At 36.6% G+C, this 26,355-nt stretch overlaps 1 protein-coding gene across 6 annotated transcripts in view; it reads right to left on the reverse strand.

The window, feature by feature from the left end:
* Positions 1 to 26,355, reverse strand: part of lrp2a (low density lipoprotein receptor-related protein 2a) — a 110,620-nt gene that overhangs the window by 26,197 nt on the left and 58,068 nt on the right. For 5 of the 6 annotated variants that reach the window (XR_010897199.1, XR_010897198.1, XM_067410622.1 and 2 more), the window contains 19 exons: positions 26,102 to 26,279; positions 25,601 to 25,814; positions 23,321 to 23,560; positions 22,200 to 22,388; positions 20,415 to 21,335; positions 18,291 to 18,456; positions 18,046 to 18,204; positions 17,629 to 17,918; positions 15,815 to 16,015; positions 14,559 to 14,801; positions 14,344 to 14,469; positions 11,647 to 11,766; positions 9,598 to 9,729; positions 7,363 to 7,564; positions 6,368 to 6,663; positions 4,349 to 5,015; positions 3,175 to 3,345; positions 1,897 to 2,120; positions 61 to 238 (listed from right to left, as the gene is read on the reverse strand). Coding sequence is in view for 4 of the 6 variants with exons in the window: in XM_067410622.1 (XP_067266723.1) it covers positions 61 to 238; positions 1,897 to 2,120; positions 3,175 to 3,345; positions 4,349 to 5,015; positions 6,368 to 6,663; positions 7,363 to 7,564; positions 9,598 to 9,729; positions 11,647 to 11,766; positions 14,344 to 14,469; positions 14,559 to 14,801; positions 15,815 to 16,015; positions 17,629 to 17,918; positions 18,046 to 18,204; positions 18,291 to 18,456; positions 20,415 to 21,335; positions 22,200 to 22,388; positions 23,321 to 23,560; positions 25,601 to 25,814; positions 26,102 to 26,279 (4,917 nt within the window). In the remaining 2 variants the exon portion in view is untranslated. The remainder of the gene's footprint in view (positions 1 to 60; positions 239 to 1,896; positions 2,121 to 3,174; positions 3,346 to 4,348; positions 5,016 to 6,367; positions 6,664 to 7,362; positions 7,565 to 9,597; positions 9,730 to 11,646; positions 11,767 to 14,343; positions 14,470 to 14,558; positions 14,802 to 15,814; positions 16,016 to 17,628; positions 17,919 to 18,045; positions 18,205 to 18,290; positions 18,457 to 20,414; positions 21,336 to 22,199; positions 22,389 to 23,320; positions 23,561 to 25,600; positions 25,815 to 26,101; positions 26,280 to 26,355) is intronic. The other variant, XM_067410621.1, reaches the window with a different exon arrangement.

The raw sequence follows: 26,355 nt of genomic DNA on the forward strand, positions 1-26,355 counted from the left end.
AAGTTTTAGAACAGAGCCTGAAATGAAAGCAGATGTACAAAGTGGCAAGGATGAACTAACCGTTCGTTGTTTGCACATCTGTACTGCGTGCTGGAACACATGGGCAGACAGCGTGCCACGCCCCCTATCTGCACAGTAAGGAAATGGTCTGGGCACTCGCAGGTATAACCTTGACCCCCCGCTCGCAGAAGACACAGGTGAGAACAGCCTCCGTTATTGACTGCACAAGGATTCGTCACTACAGGGGAAAGATATAGTGAGAGTTATATCTGTGGCTCTATGCTAATGGATCAAGAACAAAAATGGGTCGCAGGTTTGTCCTGAATCATAGACAATTATTACTCAATGTTTGAAATTAATATAAAAATAAATTTTTCTAATGATTATTTGATTTTATTCAGACAAACTAAAAAAGGTTCTTAGAATAAAAAATAAAAAAAAACATAAGAAAAATAAATAAACAAATGATAAAATAAATACAAATAGCAATTAACTAAATATATAATGTTTAGTTGATTTTTAAACTCTGAATACATTTCAGTGTTTGATTTTTAAGGATATATTCAATGTTTGAAATGCATTCAATGTTTGCAAATAAAATAAATATATGTTTATAATATTCCAACAATTATGTATTCCATACATAAAAAAGTAAAAATGTCCTTAAAATCAAACACTGACATTTATTTAATGTTTGAAATGTATTCATCGTTTACAATTGAAATAATAGTAAAATATTAAAAATATTACAATTATATTTTTCTATTACGATTATGCCTATTATTTGTACAAAAGTAAAATAAACGTCTTTAGAATAAAAAAACATAACTAAATAAAAAATAAATAAATGTTAAAATAAATGCAAATAATAATTGACTAAACATAATCATAAGAATAAATATAAGAATATTATAAATTAATATTTATTTTAATTTCAAACATTGAATAAATTACAATGTTGGATTTTAATGACATTTTTATTTACTTTTGTGTGAATAAAAAATAATACTTGACTAAACATAAGCATAAGAATAATTGCAATAATATTATATATTAATATTTATTTTAATTTCTCACATTGATTAAATCACAATGTTGGATTTTAATGACATTTTTAATTACTTTTGTGTGAATAATATAGAATAATGTATGTATGAATAATATACAATGTATGTATGAATAATAGACAGTAATATTTATATTAATATTTATTTATTTAATATTTATTTTAATTTCAAACAAACATTTCAGTGTTTGATTTTTAACTAAATATTCAATGTTTGAAATGCATTCAATGTTGCAATTAAAAAATATTAATTTACGATATTCTTACTATTATTCTCTATTATTCAAGCTCTATTATTCAACCAAACATATAATCACAGGAATAATTTTAAGAATATTGTAAATTAATATTATTTTATTTTCAAATATTTAAAGTTCACACTTTAAAAACATTTCAGGACATCTTTATTTACTTTTGTATGATAAACAAATGTAGTATTGAATTGCGTCGTCACACTTAAAGTAAAATCCGGAGAGTCAGTGGAAAACCACTGAGTTAGACTGTATCCTCTTACAAAGAACCAGGAAGTGGCTCCACATCATGTAGCTGTAGCTCCTCTTTCTAAAGAAGCCCACAGATAAAGAGTTTAAACTACCTGTCCTGGCCATTAAAGCAATGATAAAGAGTTTAGTCTTTCCTGTCCCAGAGAAAAGACAGGCGAGCAGAGACTGGCGGCATTGTGTCGGACTGTGTAAATATTGGCAAAGACCCTTAAGTGCCTCTGCGGACGTTTAAAGGAAGTGATAGCGATCTGACGTGAGATAATGACCGTAATAGAAGAGGGACGCCTGCGACTGCATCCCGCTCGGGTTACGCTGTCCCGGGCTCACCTATGGGCTGGCGGTAGGGATGGCACACGTGAATGTCGAACGGTCTGTGGGTGGTGTTGACGAGTGCTTCCCGTCCGGAGCCATTGTATTTGTTGCCCTTCTCCACCGTGCGCGTGTTCCAGTCTGTCCAGTACACGGTTTCCTCGAACACCGTGATGGCAAAAGGATGCGGCAGGACACCGTCGTACACAGTGTGCCTGTGATGCCCATCCAGATCAGAGAATCTGAGGAGACAGAAACATTTTAAAAACAGGGATCTCCGTTTAACATGATAATTTTGTGCTAAAAATAATGCAAAAAAAAAAAAAAAAACCTGCATAATTAATCATGTTCTCTGACCTGCACATACATTTTTAATGAAGTATTTGCTTTCTAAACTTGTCAAAGAAATTATTCCAGCTACAACTACCAATGCACTGAAAAAAAAGTCGTAGAAACAATTTTCACTCAGAAATTCTATGAATTAAATGTGAACTGTTAAAGTAGAAACACTGAAATTGTGTTTTCTACTAAAACATACTTGAATTTTCTTTGTTTTGTTTACAACTTTGAAAAATTATTTTTGTGACGTAAGCTGCAATTTTTGTTGTGACTTTTATTTTGAAGGCGAAGAGAACACCAGAGCCTGAGCACACAGTGTTCCAATTTTCTGTCTTCATTAGTTTATGATCTGTTTAACAGTCCTGTCTAATACGTTATTTGCTAGAATTTTTATAAAAAGACAGTAAACAGCATATGAAAAAGTATTAGCGTATTATGCCATGTGGTTGATGCCCAATATCACAAGCTGAGCAGAAATACATAATCGTGTTTTGCTTGGTCAACTCAAAGTGGTGCTGGATTTTCTCCTTAGCGTAAGGTTGAGAGGTCCATCTATCATTGTTTTCCATGTTTGTAGAGTAAATATATAGGCTATAAACTGTGTGTGTAGACAGCTCTTTTTTTAAATGGCGGTGTTTCGTGTTTGTTCGGCCAATCATCGTACACTTACGTCACTGATAGTTCCTATAGTACTGGTTTAGACCCTACTCTGAAGTAGGAGCTAATTTAGTCCCCCCAGAAGGCGTTCCTAGAACTTAAATCATTCCCAGTTCCTGTGGTGCGAACATGCCAAAAAGCGTGTACTTCCGCCATTAGTTCTGGGAACTATGAGCAGGTTCCTCCGGTGCGAAAGCCCCTAATGTCACCATAGAGCAGTGCCGTCAAGTTACTACAAGGACCCTGGAATTAGGACTCATATGCTCTCATGGGCATGATATAAACATGAGAATGTCTTACTCGATGTAGTTGAGGTGAGCATCAGACCAGTAGAGCTTGTCATTAGTGTAGTCAATAGTGAGACCGTTGGGCCACTCAATCTTAGTAGTGATGATGGCCGACTTGTTATTTCCATCCATTCCAACACGTCCAATGAAGGCTTTGTCTCCCCAATCAGTCCAGTACACGTATCTGCACAAAGATGACATTTGATACAGAAGCTAAAACAGATTCCAACAATGTAAAGGTCACATACAAGTTAAAAACACTCTTAAGAGCTTAATCCTGTTCTGTTGCACAAAGCCGGTTTCAGTTGCTTCCCAGGTAAGTTCAAGATTAGTTTGAGCAAACTTTGGTTTTTCTGGCTTATGAAGGTGGATTGGTTTTAGTGGGGTTCATTGCTATGGTAACTTATGCTACACGGCTAACCTGCTCCGGAGCAGATTTTATTCTGAGTTAGAGATCACAAACCCAAATCAGCTGTGAGTAAAGTTACATGTATCTGATGTAAAATCAGATACCCCCCCCCCCCCCCCCATGTATATATATATATATATATATATATATATATATATACTTGCCAAATGATACATTTATTTGCACCAAAATGCAAGCTTTTGAACGGATTCTCAAATACCTTCGATGGGCCATTGTGTTCACACACTCAACGGATTTGTCTGTGATTGGCTACAATGATCAACGCTTCAAAAACATGTTGTAAATACACAGAACACTTACACAGACACACATGAGAGCGTTTGAAAGCAGGCGTCTATCAGCTGATCCATATCCACCTGCTTTCAAATGCTCCAGTGTGTATCTGTGTAAGCGTTTGGTGAAGAGCGTCAAAGATGTCTATTTACAACATGTTTTTGAAGCGTTGATCATTCTAGCCAATCACAGACATATCTGTTGAGTGTGTGAACACAATGGCCAATCAGAGACATAAATTTAAGTCGGTACTTTTGACAACACTAATCTTGAGTACACATTGTTTTATAGTTGGTTGTAGTTCACTGGTTGCGTTTAGCATTTTTTTCCCCCACAATCCTATCAGAATGCACCAGCTGGCAACTACAGATTTAGGCGACTCACTCCTGTATTTATGTTTTACTACTAATATTTTGCAATGTGCACATGGTCGCAGTTATTTTTCCATAGCTCTGAAAATTCCTTAAAACATTGGTACACTCACCCAAACTTCGGATGCAACACAATAGCTCTGGGATTCTCAAAGCAGTACGTGTTATTAACATCCACACAGTGTTCTGCTAACTTCCTCACAAACCGCCCATCCAGCTCCGACACTTTCATGCAGTCGAGAAAGCTGTCGACCCAGTACAGCTTCCTCCCGACCCAGTCGACCGCCAGGCCTTCTCCATGCAAAACCCCGTTAACCACTGCTTCTCGGCCCGTCCCGTTAAAGAACATCCGCTCCAACACCCTCCGGCTCACGTCAATCCAGTACAAGCGTTTGTCCACGCGATCGAAGTCCAGAGCAACCACGCTGCTGAGGCCTTGCAGAATGAGCGAATAGGCCTCGCCATCCGTAGAAAGATTGCGCAGATAGTAGCGATTGCTGAAGATCAGGTACGGGGTGATGTTGCTGTTTTGCCGGCAGCTGCGGCCATCGGGTTCACGGAGGAAGCCTGGCGCGCACTTGCAGACGTACGAGCCCATGGTGTTCTCACACACCTGACTGCACACGCTGGGCGTGACGGAGCACTCGTCCACATCGTCGCATGTTTTGTTGTCGGACATGAGACGGTAACCGGGACGACAGGTGCAGATGAAGCTGGTGGGCGTGTCGGTGCAGTTGTGGTCGCAGTGGTGCATGGACGGGTCTGTGCACTCATTGATGCCTGAAACAATAAAAAAAGTCTATTATGCTCACCAAAGCTGTATTTATTTGATCAAAAATACAGTAAAAACTGTATTGATATTATTACAATTTAAAAGTACTCTTTTCTATTTGAATATATTTAGGGGCCAAGCACTGAAGGTGCGTAGGCACCTATTGTATCCGTTGGCGTTCTTATTCTTTTTCAGCTCTGGAAGTCTATGGTGGGCCATAGAACAGCTTGTGGAAAAGTTATGAAAGTTGGCACACAGGTAGAGGACAGTCTGAATTGTCTCCATAGCAAATTTGGAGTCTCTATCTCAATCCCTCTAGCGCCACCAACTGTCCAAATTTGCACTCATGTTTATGTTAATAACTTTTGAACTGTAAGGGCTAGAAACAAAATTCTTTGTTTCGTCAAATTTTTTCATCAGATTCCTTGGCTTAAGATGAATCAATTGCACCATATGACGTCATTTTCCATCATGAAAATTTTCCCACCATTTATAATTTTCCAGAAAACCTACTTTTTCTAACTCCTCATAGGCCGTTGCTCCAATTTTCACGAAAATTGAACCAGATCATCTTCAGACCATGCCGACAAAAAGTTGTGGATTTCAAGTTGATTTGTTAAACTGATTAGATTTTTCAAAAAACTTGCAAGCGAATTTTACGTAGAGCTTGCGAAAATAGACGTAAGGCTCTGTCTCAATGGTTTATCGTATTCAGACCAAATTTGGTACATGTCATCACAATCATGAACTGAGGATACAAGCTGCGTTTCGGCGCAGCACCACCTATATGAAATATGAAAAGTGGCTATATTTGCTTATAACTTCTAAATGGTTTGTCCAAAAAATCATAGTGGTCTTGTTAGATTCAGGGCATTATGCCAAGTTGAATGATATCCACTTTTCCCATATTGGCTATTTTTGGCATCGACCATTGTGAATTTTGCAGTAAAATGCTGTATTTCCTGATCGCATGAATGGATCTTTACGAAACTTAGTATGGGTCATCGGCACAATGCTCTGAAGGAGTCTGAGAAGTTTCGGACCAGCACCACCTAGTGGTGAAAAAATTATTATGGATGTAGGTCACTTATTTTCACGGGAGTCCATTCCTTGGATTCCTGAATCCTTGCAATGTAGTGGAGTGAAAAGTACAATATAATTCTTTGGAATGTGGTGAAGTAAAAGTAAATGTTTCCCAAAATAAAAATACTAAATAAAGTACAGATACTACAAAATGTTTTAAAGTACAACAAAGAAAAAAAAAAAAAGAAGAAAAAAAAAAACTTTGTTACTGTCCACCACTGGAAACAAGAGCCAGTCCCGTAAATGAAATCTGATGATAACATGACACAGTGCTTACCACAGCCTTTCTCGTCACTGTTGTCGTTGCAGTCATCATTCCTGTCACACAACTCGCTGAGCGGCACGCAGTTCCCGTTGTCACACCGGAAGTTTCCAGGTGGGCAGGTGGGCGCTGGAGTCCTGCACAGGTGATCCAGCTCGTCAGATTCATCCCCGCAGTCGTTGTCCCCGTCACAGACGAAATCCCGTGAGATGCAGCGCCCATTCTGACAGGTGAATTGGTGTTGTTGGCATGGCTGATAGGTGCAGCCCTGTTCATCACTGCTGTCTCCACAATCATTACGACGGTCACACCTAGTAGACACGAAACGCACAGCAGGGATTTATGAGAGAAACTGCTGTTTATTATTGGAAACAATTGGAACTGTTTTTATTGGAACCAAAACAATGTTTTCATCAAGTAAGCCTTGTAAAAACACTGTAAAATCATTATAAACATATATATATATATATATATATATATATATATATATATATATATATATATATATATATATATATATAAAAAAGAGGATCAAATGGTTGGTATTGAAAAATTCCCCTTTCATAAAAAAATTTATAAATAAAAATAAAATATTAAAAAAAATACTAATTTTTTTTTAATTTAAATACTATGCATTTTTATATGTATTATTACTATTATTATTATTATTATTATTATTATTATTATATCAAATTATGTAAATAAAAATTTCATATATTTTTTTAATTATATAATAATTCTATTTAAATAATAAATAAAATTAATTCCAATTATAATACAATGCATTTTCTATATTTATTATGATTATTATTATTATAATTATTATTATTATTCATGATGATGATAATAATAATTGTAGTTTAACGGCGATGCAGTTATGGCGTCAAAAAAATAAAACAATATTTAAAAATGTGTTTTAATCAAATTTAATCAAAGTGGCTTGCCAATGAGGAGACTGCATTCTTTGCTTCTCTTACAATATATTTGCAGCCTTTGAATGCAATTCTAACCTGTAGGAGTTGCGGATGCAGAGGCCGTTGTTGCAGGCAAACTCGTTGGCGGAACAGGACCTTCGAGTGCAGTTCTGGTGCTCATCGTATGCGTCCGAACAGTCAGCATCTCCATCACACACCCAGTCCCGGGGGATACACTTCCTCTGAGGAGGCCTGTTATTTATACAGGTGAACTCTTGAGGAGAGCAGGTGCGATTGGCTGCGTGTTTGAGACAAAACAAGAGGACAGAATTAAAAAAATTATACAATTTTGTACAACATTTATGTTCAAATCAGCGTAATAAATCTGTAAACACATAGTGTGGCTGTGCATTCCATTACGGTTCTGTAATGCCTACCTAGACAGCATTTTAGGGCATCACAGGTTCCAATGCAAAGGATTCTTCTATATTATTGATCTATTAACTATGCCATCCACATTCAATCCTTTACTCTTACTGTATGTCAACAATTATCTCTTTTGTGTATATTTATTCTTCTCCTATGGACATTTTTGAGACTTTTTTGACACTTCAACTGAGAAAAATTACTCATCAGCTATGAAAGAGCAACCACTGGAGAACTGGAGAGAACAGAGAGAGTTTAAGAGCTGATCCAGCGAGAGCAGCCAGCTAAGACTCTCACAAAGCAGTGAGTGAGGCAGGAGAAATTAGGAATGCAGACTCCTTACACAGAGGCTTCAGACCTTAGCCATCCAACCACCAGCACCCTACTACACTGATGGAGATGAGAGAACAAAAAGAAGGAGGAAAAAAGGTGCAGAGAGGAAGGACTAGAGAAGAGAGAAGATACAAGAAGACAATATGTAGCCAAAAAGTCAAGTAAGAAACAATAAAGGTGAATAAAAACATTTGGCGCTGACCCAAGCAGGGATATTACTGTTAATGTTAACTAAATGTTAATGTTTGTAATGGGTGTGCCCTCATACTGCGTCATGTGTGTATGACCGGTTATAAATAAATGGATATATGTGGGGAAAAAAGAGGTTCAAGTTCGCCAGAGAAACCGAGTGATGTGTGTGTTTTTCCTTCGCATAATTTAATATTAATATACTGGTTATTTTTAACGCAAATGGCTGCACCAACAAAAATGTAGCTTAAATAAAATTCAATTCACATTTATTTGTATAGCACTTTTCACGATACATATGCATTCTCTGTAAAGCTGCTTTGAAACGATGTCAACATTACAATTTAAAGAATGCAGTTAGCAAATAATGTAATAATTTAGGCAATTAATTTACAATCACTGTTAGCAGATTAACTGAAGGTAGAAGCAATGAGCTCCTGGAAAAATTTATTACATATTAACAATAATTAGGATATATAAATAAAAACAGAAATGTTGACTTGGCAACTGACTAAAATAAGTTTAAAATTAAGCACTAAAATTACTAACTGCAAATAAATAAAAACTAAAACTGAAATTAAAACAAATGAAACATAAAAAGTAATAATAATTAAAAAAAACCATTATTTTCAAGTAACTTGTTTAGTTTGTTTGCTGTGATTGAACAGGTGGTCTGGGGTTCATAACTAAGAATTGAAAATAATTGAAATTGAAAAAGTTCATCCAAGATGGCAGATGAAGTGAGAGTAATTTAGACAATAATAATAATATTTTTTATGTGGACTACATCAATACATTTCATTATTAAATAAGATATTCATTATTTATTAATAAATAAATAAATAAATTAGTGTTTACAATTAAATGAATACATTGCATTATATATATATATATATATATATATATATATATATATATATATATATATATATATATATATATATATATATATATATATATATATATATATATATATATATATATATATATATACACATACATACACACACATACATAATACACACGCATCTCATGTGTGTTTGTGTTTATTATATTTATATTGTAAATTGTGTTATTATAAATCTATTGTAAATTATTGCATTATATTATTACACATATATATATATATACATACATATATATATATATATATATATATATATATATATATATATATATATATATATAAAATATAATAATTTACATTGTTGCCTCTTTTGCAATAACTCTGCAGCTGTTCTGTGTGTAAAGCTCTTGTGGTAAATCCAAAGGGACAAACATTTTAATAACACATTATAGCAAAAGTACATTGAGAAATGAGACCTGTACAAGCAAGAGAGGGGGAGTGGAATCGAATTCAGGTTTGAACCGAGCAATACTGACCACAGTTGTGTCTCTCGTCCTCGTCGCTCATGTCCCCGCAGTCGTTGTCTCCATCGCAGATCCAGGACGAAGCGATGCACCTTCCGTCATCGCAGCGGAACTGCTCAGAGTTGCAGGTCCTCACCAGGGTGGCTGTAGGGGTCAGACACACCGCAGTGAGCCACGGATCAAGAAGCAGCAGAAGAGCGACCTGCCCGAGGGCCATGTCTCACATTGACCTCAGAGGGAACTAAGGAACATGCGGCCTACGTAATCCATTTAACCATTAAATCCCATCCTGAACAGCCAGAAACGTGGCTGAGTGCTTGGATTCCACAGGCAGAGGAATTCTGGGAGAGAATAAGCATTCCTCTCTCCAGTGTCCTGCTTGAACAAAAGGCACCGAGGGGTGCTGTGATTAATGGGGACAAAAGCGAGAGGATGGGGCAGTGTGTGTGAGAGGAGGGGGCAGAGAATGTCAAAGGAAGGGCCAGTGTGTGTGTGTGAGGGCTTTTCTGCTGAACGTCACTTTGGAGGAATGTGACACACAATAGAGGGCTGGACTGAGCACTGGCATCATAGACACACACCCAAACAGTTAAAGGCACTTCAGATACCACTGAAGTGTCATTCAGAAAAGCTAACCTTTTTCATATTATTGTAGCTTCTAGTTATTTGATGTTATTGGGCTTGTCTGTAAAGTAGCACGTTTTAGTTTATAATACTTATATTTCCATATATCAGACTTTTAAGATATGCCCTCGTATTGTAAAACAAACAAACAAACAAACAAAAACCTATAAATTATAGTTACTTTTGAAACACTTTGGCTTGAAAAAAAAAAAAAAAATCTTAATATTTCTTAATAAATAATATCTTGGACATCCCAAAAATGGCAACACCCACACCAAAGTAGTGAAATAATTTAAAATTCATCCCTATATTTACTTAACTGTGATAAATGAACATTATCTAACACATTACCATTTAGAGTTTGGCGTCAAAAAGAAGATATTAATACTTTTATTCAGCAAGGATGTATTAAATCGATCAAAAGTCACAGTAAAGACATTTATAATGTTACAAAATATTTATATCTCAAAAAAACTGCTGTTGTTTTGTACTTTATATTCATCAAAGAATCCTGAAAAAAAAAAAGTATTTTTCGGTTTCCACAAAAATATTAAGCAGCACAACTGTTAAATAAATATGAGTTCTGTCATGTGACACTGAAGACTGGAGTAATGATGCTGAAAATGCAGCTTTGCATCACAGGAATAAATTACATTTTAAAATGTATTTATTTAAAAAATATTTATTTTAAATTGCAATAATATTTTAGAAGATATTATAAAATATATCTTTTTTTTTTTTTTTTTTTTTTATAAATAAAGGCAGTTTTGAGCATCTTTTGGGACATCTATTTTTGGGACATGAAAATGCATTGCATAGCAAGAATCACCCATATATCACTTCAGTTCTTTCTGACTCACATATATATATAGGCCACTGAATAAATGAAAGCAAACAAAATTATAAAGCAAATCTGTATTGACATAAATATATAAACATCATAAATAAAAACTTGCATTTGTATGGTCATAACATATACATTACTTACGAGTAGAACCACTGGATAAGAAGCTCTCAGACTCAGCAAATTGCCACAAACATGCTGGTCTGAATTACTACATTTTAGTTCTGTTTCTGCCAGCTGAACCAGTTTCTTGCACACAACATCAGCCTCATCTTTCCACTCTTTAACTGAATGCATCATCAGTGGAGCGTAACAATAGGGGTGGGGGGCAACATCAACTCCCTACAACTTCAATTCCCTCTATCACCATGGTAACCAATTAGGCAGGATACCTATCATTAACACACCACCCAGAAACATGGCCAATGGTTTCCTTTGATAAACACAGCTTTATCTAGCTTTATACTCACAGTTTCCCCAGTAAAGTGGTCCAAAATTAACTTTTTTCCACATATGCTGGATATTCATCATATAAAAAAATATACTGGCATATAAATTTGCCATTAAAGTGTATTGTTATGTTTAGTACTTACTGCAGGTCGTGGGCTCATCAGAACCATCATTACAGTCTGTACCACCATCACAGTACCAGTGGCCGGGAATACAGCGTCCGCTCGAACAGCGAAACTCGTTTTGGGAACATGTAGATGTGGCTGAGGAGTGAGGAACATGGTCGGTCAGAGATGAACAAACACTAAAGTCAACTAAACAGATAAAGGTTAAATCAATCAGTCAGCCTCAAATGGCAGACATGGGTCATAAACACAGTAAGTCACAGTAAAGTCACAGTAAAGACATTTATAATGTTACAAAATATTTATATCCCCCCCTTATGCAAAACAGGGTACAAACAATCATCAAACCAGAAAGCCCAGAAATAACTGTTCCTCAGCGGCAGCAGGTGGAGCCGCTCACATACATGGATCACTAATTTAACTGAAATTCCAGAAAGGGCAAGTTGAGCAACAACTTTGGCTCAAAAAGCAAAAGGAAATGATTCTCTAATGTATTTTGAGCTGTTAAATTCCACACTCAAACAGAAATAAACAACTGAAATGATTATACAGATTTTCCTGATGGTTGATTAATTGATTCATTATTTATTTATTTACTTATTATTACTACTCCTTGTCACATTTTGCCTTTGTTTTGTTTTCATATTGGAACTTCAGTCACCTGGTTCCTGTGTTCCCGCCAGTTAATAGTTGCCATGGACACTCATTTAAGGATCACACCTGTTAGTCTTCAAGTTAATCATCACTGTGTCTTTAAAGGTCCCGTTTTTCGTGTTTTTTTGAAGCTTTGATTGTGTTTATAGTGTGCAATATAACATGTGTTCATGTTTCGCGTGTAAAAAAAACACAGTATTTTTCACATAATTTACCGCTGTTTCCACTGTCATAAAAACGGGATGATGACTTCCTTGTTCTATGAAGTCCCTCCTTCAGAAATACGTAACGAGTTCTGATTGTGCCAGCGGTTCCTGTGTTGTGATTCGACAGCAGCTTAGCGCTCCTTGCCCGGAAAGGTCACGCCTCTTACCACAACATGTGCTGCACATAGTTTTACATGTGGATTATTGTGGTGTTGTGCCAAATGAACACAAAAGACAATAATTCCTGAGAGACTGAACTCTTTAATCTCCACAAGCAGCGACAGAAAATGTATAACGTTTGCACTCACTCAGAAGAGTACCTCATACGGAAAACAGCCATATACATAAACACATCTTGTGGCCATTATGTGCACTGCAGTCCAACATTAACTATTGCAGTAAGGATACCACAATTATAATTTTCGGGAACCGAGTTAAACATAAATTGTAACCATTGATCTCTAAGTACAGCGTCCCTGGGAAGGCCAAACAAAGGTGATTGGACTGCGGGATGAAAATTACAGCGTTTCGACGACATGGCGACAAACACACTCTACAAACGCAACTATTGCTCTTCTCCGTGGGAGCGCAACACGACCACGCCCCCTTTTTTGTGTATTCCTGTGGGCGGAGGTTAGTCAAAAAACTGTTTTAGTGACGTCATTAAAGAAGGAAGTAGAGGGATGTAGTCCAAACTGGCCGTTCGATGTAGGCGACTTCTGTTAAATAAAATATCTCGCTTGGCATTGAACTTTGAGCTTTAAAATTTTACAGATTTTATTTATACTCTAACAACATTACACACTAACTAAAGTTTGAAACATGGGATCACGAAGAACGGGACCTTTAAGTTCCTCATTTCCTTCAGTTTGTTGTCTGGTAATGTCTTATGTTACATGCGGTTACGTTGCCTTCTCGCCTGTGGATTACCTGAGTTTGTTTTACTTATTAAATACATTTGTTTTTGAACTTTTTGCATCTTGGTCATGTTAGTCACACCTAGATCGTTACACTACTACATTTTTTTGTCATATCTACCTTGTAATGTAGCATCTAACTAAAATAGAACTATTATATTTTTGTCATTCTGACAATTATATTTTCATAATTTATTATTATTAAAATATTAGTATTTTATTATAATTTTATTTTTTTATATTATTGCATTCAATACAACATTATACACTTTTTAAACAAAAATGCACTTGCACTGCGATGCACCACGCATTATGTAATCATGTTGGAAAGGTCACGCATGATGTATCGCGGTAGGGCGAAAAAAACCACCTTATTTTCTCTTTCAACTTCAAAATCGTCTGACATTGTTTTATATTTTTTGTTAAAGGCCGTTTGACTTAGTCTTTGCATGTTCGCTTTGAAAACCTACGTCATGCATGACCTTTCCAACATGAGTACGTAATGCGTGGTGCAGTGCAAGATGTAATGCATTTGTGGTTAAAAAGTATATAATTATTATTATTATTATTTTTTTTAAATGACAGATTGTTTTGCTAGATAAGACTCTTATTCCTCATCTGGGATCATGTAGAGCTCTTTGAAGCTGCAATGAAACTGACATTTGGACCTTCAACCCGTTGAACCCCAGTGAAGTCCACTATATGGAGAAAAATCCTGGAATGTTTTCATCAAAAACCTTCATTTCTTTTCGACTGAAGAAAGACATGAACATCTTGGATGACATGGGGGTGAGTAAATTATTAGGAAATTTGAATTCTGAAGTGAACGAATCCTTTAACTCACAACAGCGTTATATAATGAACCTAATGAATTTATGAACCTAACCGACCATGTTCCCCCACAGGAGAGAGGGAGAGTGTGGGACGGGGAAACTCACCACAATGTGTCGGACTCTCGTCACTGTTGTCGCCGCAATCATTATCTCCATCACACAGGTACGAGCGTGGGATGCAGATGTTGGTGGTCTGGCATTTGGTGTGCTCTGGCTGGCATGTCCTCTCAGCTGTGTTTCATAAAGGAGAAGCCGTTAATTTATGAGACAAAACGTCATATCTAATAAATGCTTGTAAACGTTAGGCTGTTTATACTTACCGCAGTTCTGTTCATCTGATGTCCCATTGTCGTAACAATTGTTTATTCCATTGCAGACATATTCCCGTGCAATGCAGCGCCCATTATTGCAGGTGAACTCATTGTTGGGGTCACAGGGGCGGAACAGGCAGCCTGTCTCGTCGCTGTTATCACCGCAGTCATTATAGTGATCGCAGCGGTAGTGATATGGCACGCAGCGGCCATTTCCACATGTGAACACGGTGGGTTCACAGGTGTGAAATGCTGATATGCACAAATAATAAAAAAAATCATGTTGACATGCAGAAAATACTGAATGGGTTAACAGAAACTACTGGAGCTCACTGCCTACCTCCTCTATCTCTCTATTTTAGTTTACCTGAGAGTGAAATGAATGCTGCTGCTTGTGGGACTGCATGCCAGAAAGAGAGCGGTGCATTGTAGAAGAGGTTAGTATGGGTTTATAGATGGTTATTAAACTTTATCTAGTCTAAGACTGTTCTAAATCCTAGTAAGCTACCTTGGTGTCTGCTGACTTGCAAATGACTTCCATAAAATTTGCAGTTAGCATGCTAGGCTAACAATTCAGTAGTCAAGTCAAATGTATTTTTATAGCGCTTTGTACAATAGAGACTGTTTCAAAGCAGCTTTATAGGGATAAACAGGAAAATAATGATTCAATGATGCAAACAGAGTTTGATTCTACTGTAAAGCAACTCTAAAAAGAAAATAGTGTCATTGTTCAGCTAGAATTCATCATTATCACCTTTGAGTTTAGCCAAAATAAGGTATCTTAAAGGGCAGCATAATCATGTTAACTATGTAGGCAGAACACAAGGTTGTGGAACAAAGCTTTTATCTACACGTGAATAGAGGGAAGCAAGAATACACACCAAAAACGAAATGACTCTTGGATCCTGGAGCAAGAGATTTGAGCAGATTTTGCAAGTAAGAAAAAAGCAAGAAATATGTTAGTGAAAGATTGCGCCGCAGTGCAGGAGAGGAAAATTCATTCACCGGCAAACACAGATGATCAGACAGTGATGAGAAGACTTAAACTTAGAGATTTGATTGTAAAACATTACCAATAACCAATTTTAAGTTTAGTTCACCCTTGAAAGTGTGAAAAGGGACCATTGCTGTCTCATTTGTGCGCACACCATATATGAAGCCACTGGCACATATTCTGAATCAATAAACTGTATTTACACAAAATTCTCTATTCTGAAAAGATTTGAAGTACAATCTGACAATTTGTAAGCAGCAATGCATCTCACCGCAGACCCTCTCGAGTTCATCACTGCCGTCCCCACAGTCATCATCGTTGTCGCATTTCCACTGGGCGCGGATGCAGCGGCCATTCATGCAAGTAAACTGACCAGACTGGCAGCGTGTCCCGTTGTCAGGGATGCAGTGTTTGTTGTCGGCCAGATACCAGCGGCCCTCAGCGGGACACTGACACTCTGCTCCCTGAGGGCCTGGAGGAAATAGAGTTGTATTGTATAGTAAGTTCTTAATTTCACAATTTATGTGTATTAAAAATATAAAATTTAAAGGCAAAATATGTAAGATTTTTAGGTTAAAATATCCCAAAAAACACTAGAACAGTGTTATACATTTTGTTGACTTGTGTACTTGCATTATTCCAAATGTTTAAATCCAGAGAAATCAGCAATTTTAACCAGGACACGGACCGTGTCATTTTGTCGCCTGTTAATGACGTCATTACCACGTAATTATCCGAGTTACCCCTGATTTCCAGTTTTACTTTCGTAGAAACCATGGAAACACCAAAGACACTTTAATATATTTAAACAGGTGAGCAACTGTTTGGATACATTTATCAACAGAAAAATAATCATTGTTATATCGATCAACGCGGTTAGTCTTATTGCTTAAATCGCTTGTTTTCTTGATTTACTACAAGTGTTTACCATGCCTTGAAGACAACAACACTATTTTGTCAAGTGGCTAACATAGCATAATCAGAAAGAACTTTTTTCATCATATAATATATTTTTTAATTAATTGCATGTTATTTAGCAACACAAGTCATCACGTTTTTTATTAATTAGACATTCTAATATCGATCTAGATTACTACAGTGTGCAACAAGTGTCTTATAGCAGCCACTGAGTGAACGCACAGAGTAACGTTATAACAACTCTCAACACATTCAAATGTATATAGTATGATTGTTTTAACCCTGTAAAACAGTTCTGCGTTACCCCACTTACACAACGAAAAGAGCAGAAGCGGCGACTTCAGCATAAGCATAATAAAAGCTCTGCTGGACTCCCGTGGCTCTCGGCCCGCCCTGCTTCATATCACAAAACGTTAATAAAACTTTAATACTTTAGCTCATCTATGAACATGATTTCTTCCCGAGTCTGTCGGATTGCTTTCCATCAGCTGTGGAGGTGAAGACAACAACTCCCATGATTCCACGCTCATTCACAGCGTCATCAAGCTACGCCTTTGTTTTGAATAAGTGACCTCTAGTGGCTAAAATTACATATTATGCCTTTTTTTGTTTTTTTTTAAGGATGTAGGCTCTAGTCCAAAGCCTAGTGAGCTGCATACAGTATGTAGGCAGGATAATGTGCACTCTTGATGCAAAGATTGTTGCAAAAATAATGAAATTCTAAGGCATCATGTATCCTTTACAATCCCATAATGCACTGCATTAAGATAATGCATTTAAATAAAATCCAATGTGTGTATATATATCTATATATTATATATATATATATATATATATATATATATATATATATATATATATACATACACACACAGTTGATTTTATTTAAATGTACATACATATATATACTCATTTAGAACACTCTACATAGGCATTACATTAATTTAACTATTTTAACATTTACTTATATAAAATTATATATATTTATATATAAAATAAATGTTAAAATAGTTAAATTAATGTAATACCTATGTAGAGTGTTCTAAATGAGTCACCAATGATGTTTAATTTCAGTAGACAGCAATGCAGCTCACTAGGTTTTGGAACAGAGCTTTTATTTTGGAGCATACTGGCTTTTAAAAAAAATGTTTTGAAATATGAAGCTACCTGGGGTGCAAATATGGCTGCAACCACCATTGAATTGCTCGCAGGGACTGCTGCACTGCTGCTGTTTGCTGTTGGATAGCACATGGATGTCCATAGGCCGTGATGGAAGGTTCTGTAGCATCACCCTCTGGTCCGACCCGTCATGTTTGTTTGCACGGTAGATGCTCCGTGTGTTCCAGTCCGTCCAGTAGATCTGCTGACCGTACACTGTCATTGCAAATGGGTAGATGGCGGTGCTTACGATAACCTCACGGTTAGTGCCGGTGAGTGAGCACCTCTCTATCTTCTGCCTGCATGGACAGAACACCAGTAAACCTTTCCTTAACATTATGTAGCACAAACAGTGCAGGTGGAATATTGCTAGTTAATAATGCCAATAGTGTCTTGATATGGAAAATAATATTATACAGATCTTACAAACTGGCATCTGCCCAGTACAGCCTCTGATCATCATAATCCAGTGTCAGACCATTTGGCCAAACCAGACTAGTGTTGACAATCTCTGTCCTGAAGTTTCCCCCCAGGGTTGCACGTTCTATCTTTGCGTTGGTTCCCCAGTCGGTCCAGTACATATACCTAACCAAATAGAAATGCGTTTAAATTAAATGAAAAAATGGCTCATTAAACATCTAAATAACAGGCCTACTGAATCAGAGACTCACCCTCTACATGGATCGAGCATAATTGCTCTGGGTCTAGGCACCTGTGCTACAACAGTCCTCTGAGATCCATCCACTGCCATGGAGCTGATGGTCTGGTTAATGTAATCACTGTAATAGATCCTCTTATTGATCCAGTCATAGGCGATGCCATCAGGAGCTCCCAGATCTGAAAAACAAAGCTATATAAACACTTGGTAGGAAAACATACCCTACAGTCTATTATACGTAGCAAACATCTATCTACTAGAGATGCATGATTAATCGTTAAAAGATCACAATCTCGATTCAAACACCCACACAATCTCATTCCTAAATGACAATGATTAGCCTATGTCTATTAAACCTTTGACAAAATCACACTGAAACATTCAAATCTGCGTTTGCACTGCCACTGAGAAAGCATGTATAGGTATCAACAGTGTTGGGGAAAGTTACTTTTCAAAGTAATGCATTACAATATTGCGTTACTCCCTAAAAAAGTAACTGGTTGCATTACTTTTTATGAAAAGTAATGCGTTACATTACTTTTGCATTACTTTTTCTCACCTGGGCTGAGCTTGCTTGTTTGTTTTTTAATAACAACCAAAAAAGTTCTATTTTTGGCAAATGTTAAGGCCCTTTCCCACCAAACGTGAAATGAATAAACCTCAGGCTGCAAAAAAATGCATATTTCCACCTGTACAGTAGAGGGCGCAGCTCAAACAAACTTTCAGCTGTGCTGCTTTTCCGGATTAAAGAAGAATAGAATACAGGAGAAGGAAGTTCAACACTCTTATTTCTAAATCTAATCTTAAGTCATTTTTGATTATTTGTATGATTGAATTAGATCACTGAAGGTCAGCAGCAAAGACATTGGTTAATAAAGTGAGATTAAATACATAAAGTATACTTATTATAATATAGTTATTAGTTATTATCTGAGATTGTATTTCACTGTTTTTATTCATTTTGAGGAATACTGAATGTTTTCGTGCAGGTGAGTAAATGTATAAAATATAACATAAAAATGTGTAAAATGTTTTCTGCAGGTTGATTTCCACCCCCGTATGTATGATTTTGGCGCTCCAACACCCTCAAAACATCCCCCAGACGCTTTGGGCTATTTTTGGGCTACTTTTGTTGTTCAAACCTGGCAACCCTGCACAGTACGCACAACACCTCTGCACTTTATTTCTCTCAACATGTGGACAGGAGAGCTGTCAGTCAATAAATGTGAAAAAGTAACTTGCGTTAGTTATTTGAAAAAGTAACTTAGATATTTTGTTGTAAATTGAAAAAGTAATGATTACATAACTCAAGTTACTTGTAATGCGTTACCCCAACACTGGGTATCAAAAAGCTTTACAACAGTATTGTTATTTCTGTATTATAAATAATTTTATTATCACAGAAGTACTGGGATAAAAGTTTATAAATGGGATATAAACACTGATGTCTACGAAAGCGATTACTTTTTGAAAGTAACCTGACACTTCAAATAACAATTGTATTAACTACATCTTCATCCTGTAATGAAACAAGTAGATGTTTGAATCGAGATTGTGATCTTTTAACAAAGTTTAATTATCAACAGTTTTTATTATTATAGTTGGTGTTTCTACTGCATCTATCTGTGTGCAGAAGCAGTATTGAGCACTAGCTGCAGATATTCATGCAATGCATCTTTTCAAATATTTTTAAATATTTAAAAAAAATAATAATTAATCAATACTATTGAGTTCAGTCTTCTCAAACTGCCTTTGTAGATTTTGTGCACAAACTTTGTACAAAAAAGTGCAATGACTTTCAGACAGTAGATCATTTAACTCCAGAACTGAACATTTGATCTGCTTCAATTAAAATACAAAATGACAATAACAAAAATGTGCATTTGCTGCCTGTCAAACAAATAACTTCTCTCAAGTTTTCTTTCTTTTTTTATATTTCACAATAAAAGAACAAGTTGGCTTATATGGTACAAAAGACCTAAATAACCTCCAGACTGCAAACTAACCACTGTAAAACCACTGTCATGCAAGATACTTTGTCAAACCAACATTCAAAGATTGTCGTACTTAACTCTATTTCTTTTCTAGCTAAACCTGCTGTGTCAGAGTGCATTAGGGGTTTAAATAAGCAGCTCACCTGAGGCCACCTCTGTAGCAGGAGAGGTAGGTGAAGCCAAAGTAATGAAGCTAATCTTGCTCTGGCCTGCTCCTGAGCTCTGGGTGAAATAGATCCTACCATCCAACCGGTCAAAATCAAGGGCTACCGAAGTCCGGGGCACGTTAACCACGGGAAACGGCAGCGAGTGATCCTCTGGATCCAGCCGCAGAGATCGTACAGTGCTTTCTGTGGTGTAAATAAGGTAGTCATCCCGGGATACCACACAACTGCTGCCATCCGCAGCCAGATTCCCAAAGGCACACAAACACTTCCTCGTCTGAGCTCCCGCGATGGCAAAGCAGAAGTGAGCACAGCCACCATTAGACTCCAAGCAGGGGTTGTTATTGAGCTCGTGGGCTGAACTTGGCTGCATTCTCCGGTCAAAGATTGTGACGTCCCGCAACATGTTGAGATTGTCTCTGATCACGACCGGCTGGTCAGTCGCACCTGGCTGTTTGCTGGCTTGGAAGACTTTCTTCAGGTTTCTGTCCACCCAGATTACATTCCCCTGAAACACTGTGATGCCATATGGAGTCGGATAGCGACTTCCATAACGCACGACCTCCGTCTCGCCACCCTCGGGCCGGACTCGTGCGATCATGTCCAGGGAATCGTCCACCCAATAGATGTATCCGTCATGGTGATCCAAAGCCAAACCCCTGGGTGTAATGATGCCTGAAGAAACCAGCACTGTCCGGTTGGAACCATCTAGAAAAGCCCGCTCAATTTTGGGGGTCTGTCCATAGTCAGCCCAGAAGAGGTATCTGTTCATGGGGTCCACAACAATATGACGTGGCATGTCTACTTGGGTTTTGAGAAGAACACGACGGAACGTGGTATTGAGTCGAATGACTTCAATGTATGTCTCGGTCAAGAAGGCATTGGTGAAATAGAGGTTTCCTGTGGAAAATCAAATACAAGAAAGATCAGTCACACAAAAAGCTTAGAAACTCAATGTGCACGAAATTCACACAAAATGCTTGGACACTCAATGAGCACGGTTGCTTTGAGAGATTAAGTGGCGCAATAAATGCTGTTCTTTTGAACTTAATAGTCATCAAAAAATCCTTAAAAATCCATATTAGAATGATTTCTGAAGGATCATGTGACACTGAAGACTGGAGTAATGATGCTGAAAATTCAGCTTTGATCAACGGAATAAATTACATTTTAACATATATTCAAATAGAAACCAGTTAATTTAAATGAAAATAATATTTCACAATATTACAATTTTTACTGTATTCTCAATCAAATAAATGCAGTCTTTTTGAGCATAAGAGACATCTTTCAAATATAATAAAAAATCTTGACCCCAAACTTTTGATTGGTAGTGTGCCAAACTTGTTTATTCACATATTGGGGTCAAAAGTTTATGTTTAACAAGCTATGGGTCATTGGGGTTTAAACTAACTGAGCCTCTTTTCTGTCATGTTAACCTTTAATCTTCTCCAATGCCACCTGTCTGTGCTTATACTAACGTGATTTAATTAACATGTCCCTACAGTAAGGCTGTCACCATTCTGACCTCTAAAGCTGCTCTAGAACATTCCAGAACAGTATAAACCACATGAAAGCAGTGACTTCACATAACGCTCCATGAATTCAGTGTCTCTGAGGTACTTGGCATAAGTGTTCACATTCCTTTGAGTACTTCACTGGTTTTGGGAGGTGGCCAAATTTGTTTCAATCAAAATGTTACAATTGTATGACCAGAGAAGTGGTCACCAAATCTGAACATACAACAAGCACACAACCCCTCACCTGCGGCCCAGTCTACAGCAATGCCCCGTATTCCGTTACGTCCGATTCCAGAAGTGACAATGCTGCGGAATCCAGAGCCGTCCGGTTTGATCCTGCGGATTCCGTTCTGAGATGCCACGGTGCTGCTGAAGTCACACCAGTAAATGAAACCGGAAGGCATGTGTACATCTACGTGAAGAGCATTGCGGCCTACAGGACACACAGACACACACATGCACAAAAAGTTATAGTGCATTAACATTTTTTTGTAGTAGATGTTGTACAATGCATTTCTTATTACACACATTTTTCACAATATACAATAAAGCAACAATGTGAATAATTGTGCTTTTTATTTGGCCGTAAAGCTTTAATACTGTCTCTAACTTAAACTTCAGCAACAAAAATTACATTAGACTGTGAGTCAGTTCAAACTTCAATGAATCAATTCAACAAATTATTTGGGTCATCACTCAAAAAGCTCTAAATGTGGCATTTTGTATATATTAAAATCGTTTAGTAAATACATTTTTTTATATTTGTTCATATAAATTGAAAACTTTGTTTTTCCCTGAACAGAATGAATAATATATCATGTAGACCACATGCATTTATAATTTTTAAAACTAGATTTTTTATTGTATTTTTAATTCATGAATTATTCTTTTTGAATATTTTGAATCTACTTGCTTTCAATACATAAATATTAATATTAATTAATACTATTAATATTTAATATTAATAATACATTTATATATACACCGGCTCACGAGATGACTTGTTACTATTTATTTATTTATTTATTTACTATATTTATGTTTTCTGAAGGATCATATGACACTGAAGACTGGATTATTATGCTAAAAATTCAGCTTTGCATCACAAAAAATAAATTATATTTTAAAGTATATTAAAATAGAAAAACATTATTTAAAATTGTAATAATATTTCACAATAATACTGTTTTTTTCCCTGTATTTTTGATCAAATAAATGCAAATATTTATTATTCAAAAAAAATATTTACTAAAAATATTGTAATTATATAATAAATAGTTATTATTTTATATCAATTAAATATATTTTAAATAACAGTTTCTTTTAATTTTTTTATCTGTACCACCCAGCCTTACTGATCCCCACCTCTGCCTGCCACAGGCACCATGGACTCTGAGTGATCCGCTCCCTCCAGACTGAAGCCCTTGATGGCAGTGAGCATAGAGATCACCACGTATGATTGGTAGGGAGAACAGGTTCTGTTATCAGCGTTGAGTTTGAACCCAGTCGCACAGGCGCAGCTGAACAGGCCACTGGGACGTGGTAAACACAGCTGCTCACATGTCCCTACGTTATTACTGCAACCATTAGACGAGCCGGCCGAGGCTATAGGAAGACAGACAGAAAGACAAACAACTTAGATCAGATAAAGAGAATGAGAGGGAGATATTTAATACTTTTATAAGAAAACTGCAAAGAGGTAACCATAAGAGTACACGATACTGACTCATATCTGTCTATTCTGGTAATGTATACACATTTCTGCTGCATCTCAGTATGTGGTGATACTGATATATTGCTGCTTTGCTATCACTTCCACCTCTTACTGGAAGGAGTTGTACAATAGACAGTGTTCACAGCCCCAGAGAATGAACATGTGCACTGACCACCGAACAAAGGGACACTGATTCTTCTCCGCATAAAGCTGAGTGTCCTCCTGAGGCAGAGGGGAACTAATTGGTAAACTGATATCCCATTGAAAGTCATTCATCCCTCTCTGGTAATTGCTACACGGGCATCAAGGTTACTATGTCTTCCAGAAAAGACCACCATAAGTCAACCGTGGAATGAATCAAAGATGAATACTCGAAAGTGACACTATGAGATGCTAACATTTTGAGATTTGATGTAATTTATAAGCTTTAAGGCAAGACAGCAAGGGTGAACAGGGTAAAAATGTAACTAATTGACCAGTTTATTAAACACAGTACATTAGGACAATTGTCTGGAATTTCAAGTTTTCTGAAATGTTATGCTTAATTATGCACATTAGGCATTGTCTAAATCTGAACATTGGATAAAGATGGGTTCAAAATTCAAGTTTCATTTTAGAGTTTTCACAGAGAGAACTTGGGATATCTCTTTTTATCAAATACATTTTGACCATATTTTAGGAAGTTTGTATAATTCAGGTGAATGCTACATGAACAAAGCCCTCTGTGGAATATAGATAAAAATAAAACTGAAAACTTTGCTGTATGTATGTGCTACTACTCATTTTGAGAAAACAGCCTTTGAAAATATGTACTGTAGTTGAAATCTACAGATGAAAATAAATAACATGTAATAAAATAAACATAAATGTTAGGGGTGTGACGAGACAGGTAGCTCACGAGATTAGACAATACAAAAAAAAATTAGAAAAAAACATGAAAAATTAATAACCGTTTTCTCTTAGTCTTAAGTGCAAACAATAAGTGCAACCATAATAAAAGTAAAAAAAGCAAATTTTACAACCCAGACTAAGATAGCTTTCAAATTGGGAGATATTTGCATGCATCAGGGAGCCGCTTTCAAAATGCGGGGTATTGAAGTCGCGTTTGAATGTGTGCTCGCGTTTTACTTTCGCTTTCGTGAATGCGCATACTCTGTGAATAGAGAGCGGCGGTGCTGAGCGCGAATTCTACAAGATAAGACATTTGTCAGACGCTAATTAGGCCCTGTTGTTGAACAAATCCTCTGCCATGGTCTTGTCAGTCATCTTGCCACTTACTCTCATTACATGATCCTTAACCTTTGATTCCAGCTTGTGTTGGGAGAGCTGGATGAGATTGAAGCGACCGTTGTCCAACTTACTTAAATGGTTTCTATTTTTATAAAAAGCAAACCGTAATATAAACGTAGCAATGGCATATTCTATCCTAATTTCAACCTCATACTCCGTCATGGGAATTTCATGAGAGCTTTTCACCTCGTAGAGAAATGTGAGATCTCGTGGCAATGTACAGTACATTTTGGATTTTTCCTTCCTTTAGTCTGAAAGCAGACAAAACAACCCCAAATCTCAACATTGACCATTGAATGAAAAACAATGGTTTTGCCTGTAGTGTATTGCCTTAATGTAACTTTTTTACCCAGTATTTGTGTGTGGTTTTATGTATATTAAAGGTCATGTTATTAGCGTAGGAACATGCAAACATCAAACACTATTAGAATTAATTGTGCATCTTTAGTGCGTTTTGTGTAGGAGGAGCTATTTGTATGATGTGACGAGTCACTGTCTATGTAGAGAGTTACAAATTGTTTTTTATCCAAATTCAGTTAGTATACTGGTTTAGAAGGCAGCAGCCAACATAGGTAGTAGACAGCAAGACAGCTCGCTAGTTTACATATTTTTGCATACTATTTTTTTTTTTTTATACTCACAGTCTCTATAGTGTACTTTGAGTACTCTAAGACCAGCCACGTTATCCCGCATTACGACCCGGTTGAGTCCTGTGGCTTTGTCGACACGCTCAATCACCTCAAAGTCCCGATCTGTGAAATAAAGGTAGGAGTCGTATACGGCCACACCCCATGGATGGGATAATCCATTCACCATAGTGATACGGTTTGATCCATCAGGGTCACCGCGCTCGATCTGAAACATTGAACCAACAGTTATATACATATATGCAAAATATTGACCAACATGGGTTTTATAAAAGTTGATGCAAATCCATATTATATATATATATATATATATATATATATATATATATATATATATATATATATATATATATTTGCATCAACCTTTATGTGTGTGTATATAGTGTATTTGATATATACTATAATATACCAAAAAATCCATCCAACTAACATCGAAAGCATGCAGCTACATTAATATTTCTGATTGCATGAACCAAACGTGTGGAAACGGCATACCACGCCAGTTCCTGTAACGGCCCAGTAGAGCTTGTTCTCTCTGATGTCTATCGTTATGAACTCCACATGTTCTAGATTATGGGTGAAGAGGATGGTCGGGTTGGAGCCGTCCATATCTGCCGATGCCACCTTGGCCGGGATACCGCTCTCTGTTCCCTGATCTGTCCAGTACATCTTTCTAAAACAGATATGAAACATCACTAAACAGAAGCAAATACTGAATCTTTTTGTTTCTAAAAGTCTATATTCTCAGG

This window comes from Chanodichthys erythropterus, chromosome 14 (genome assembly GCF_024489055.1).
Source record: "Chanodichthys erythropterus isolate Z2021 chromosome 14, ASM2448905v1, whole genome shotgun sequence".
Classification (NCBI taxonomy): Eukaryota; Metazoa; Chordata; class Actinopteri; order Cypriniformes; family Xenocyprididae; genus Chanodichthys; species Chanodichthys erythropterus.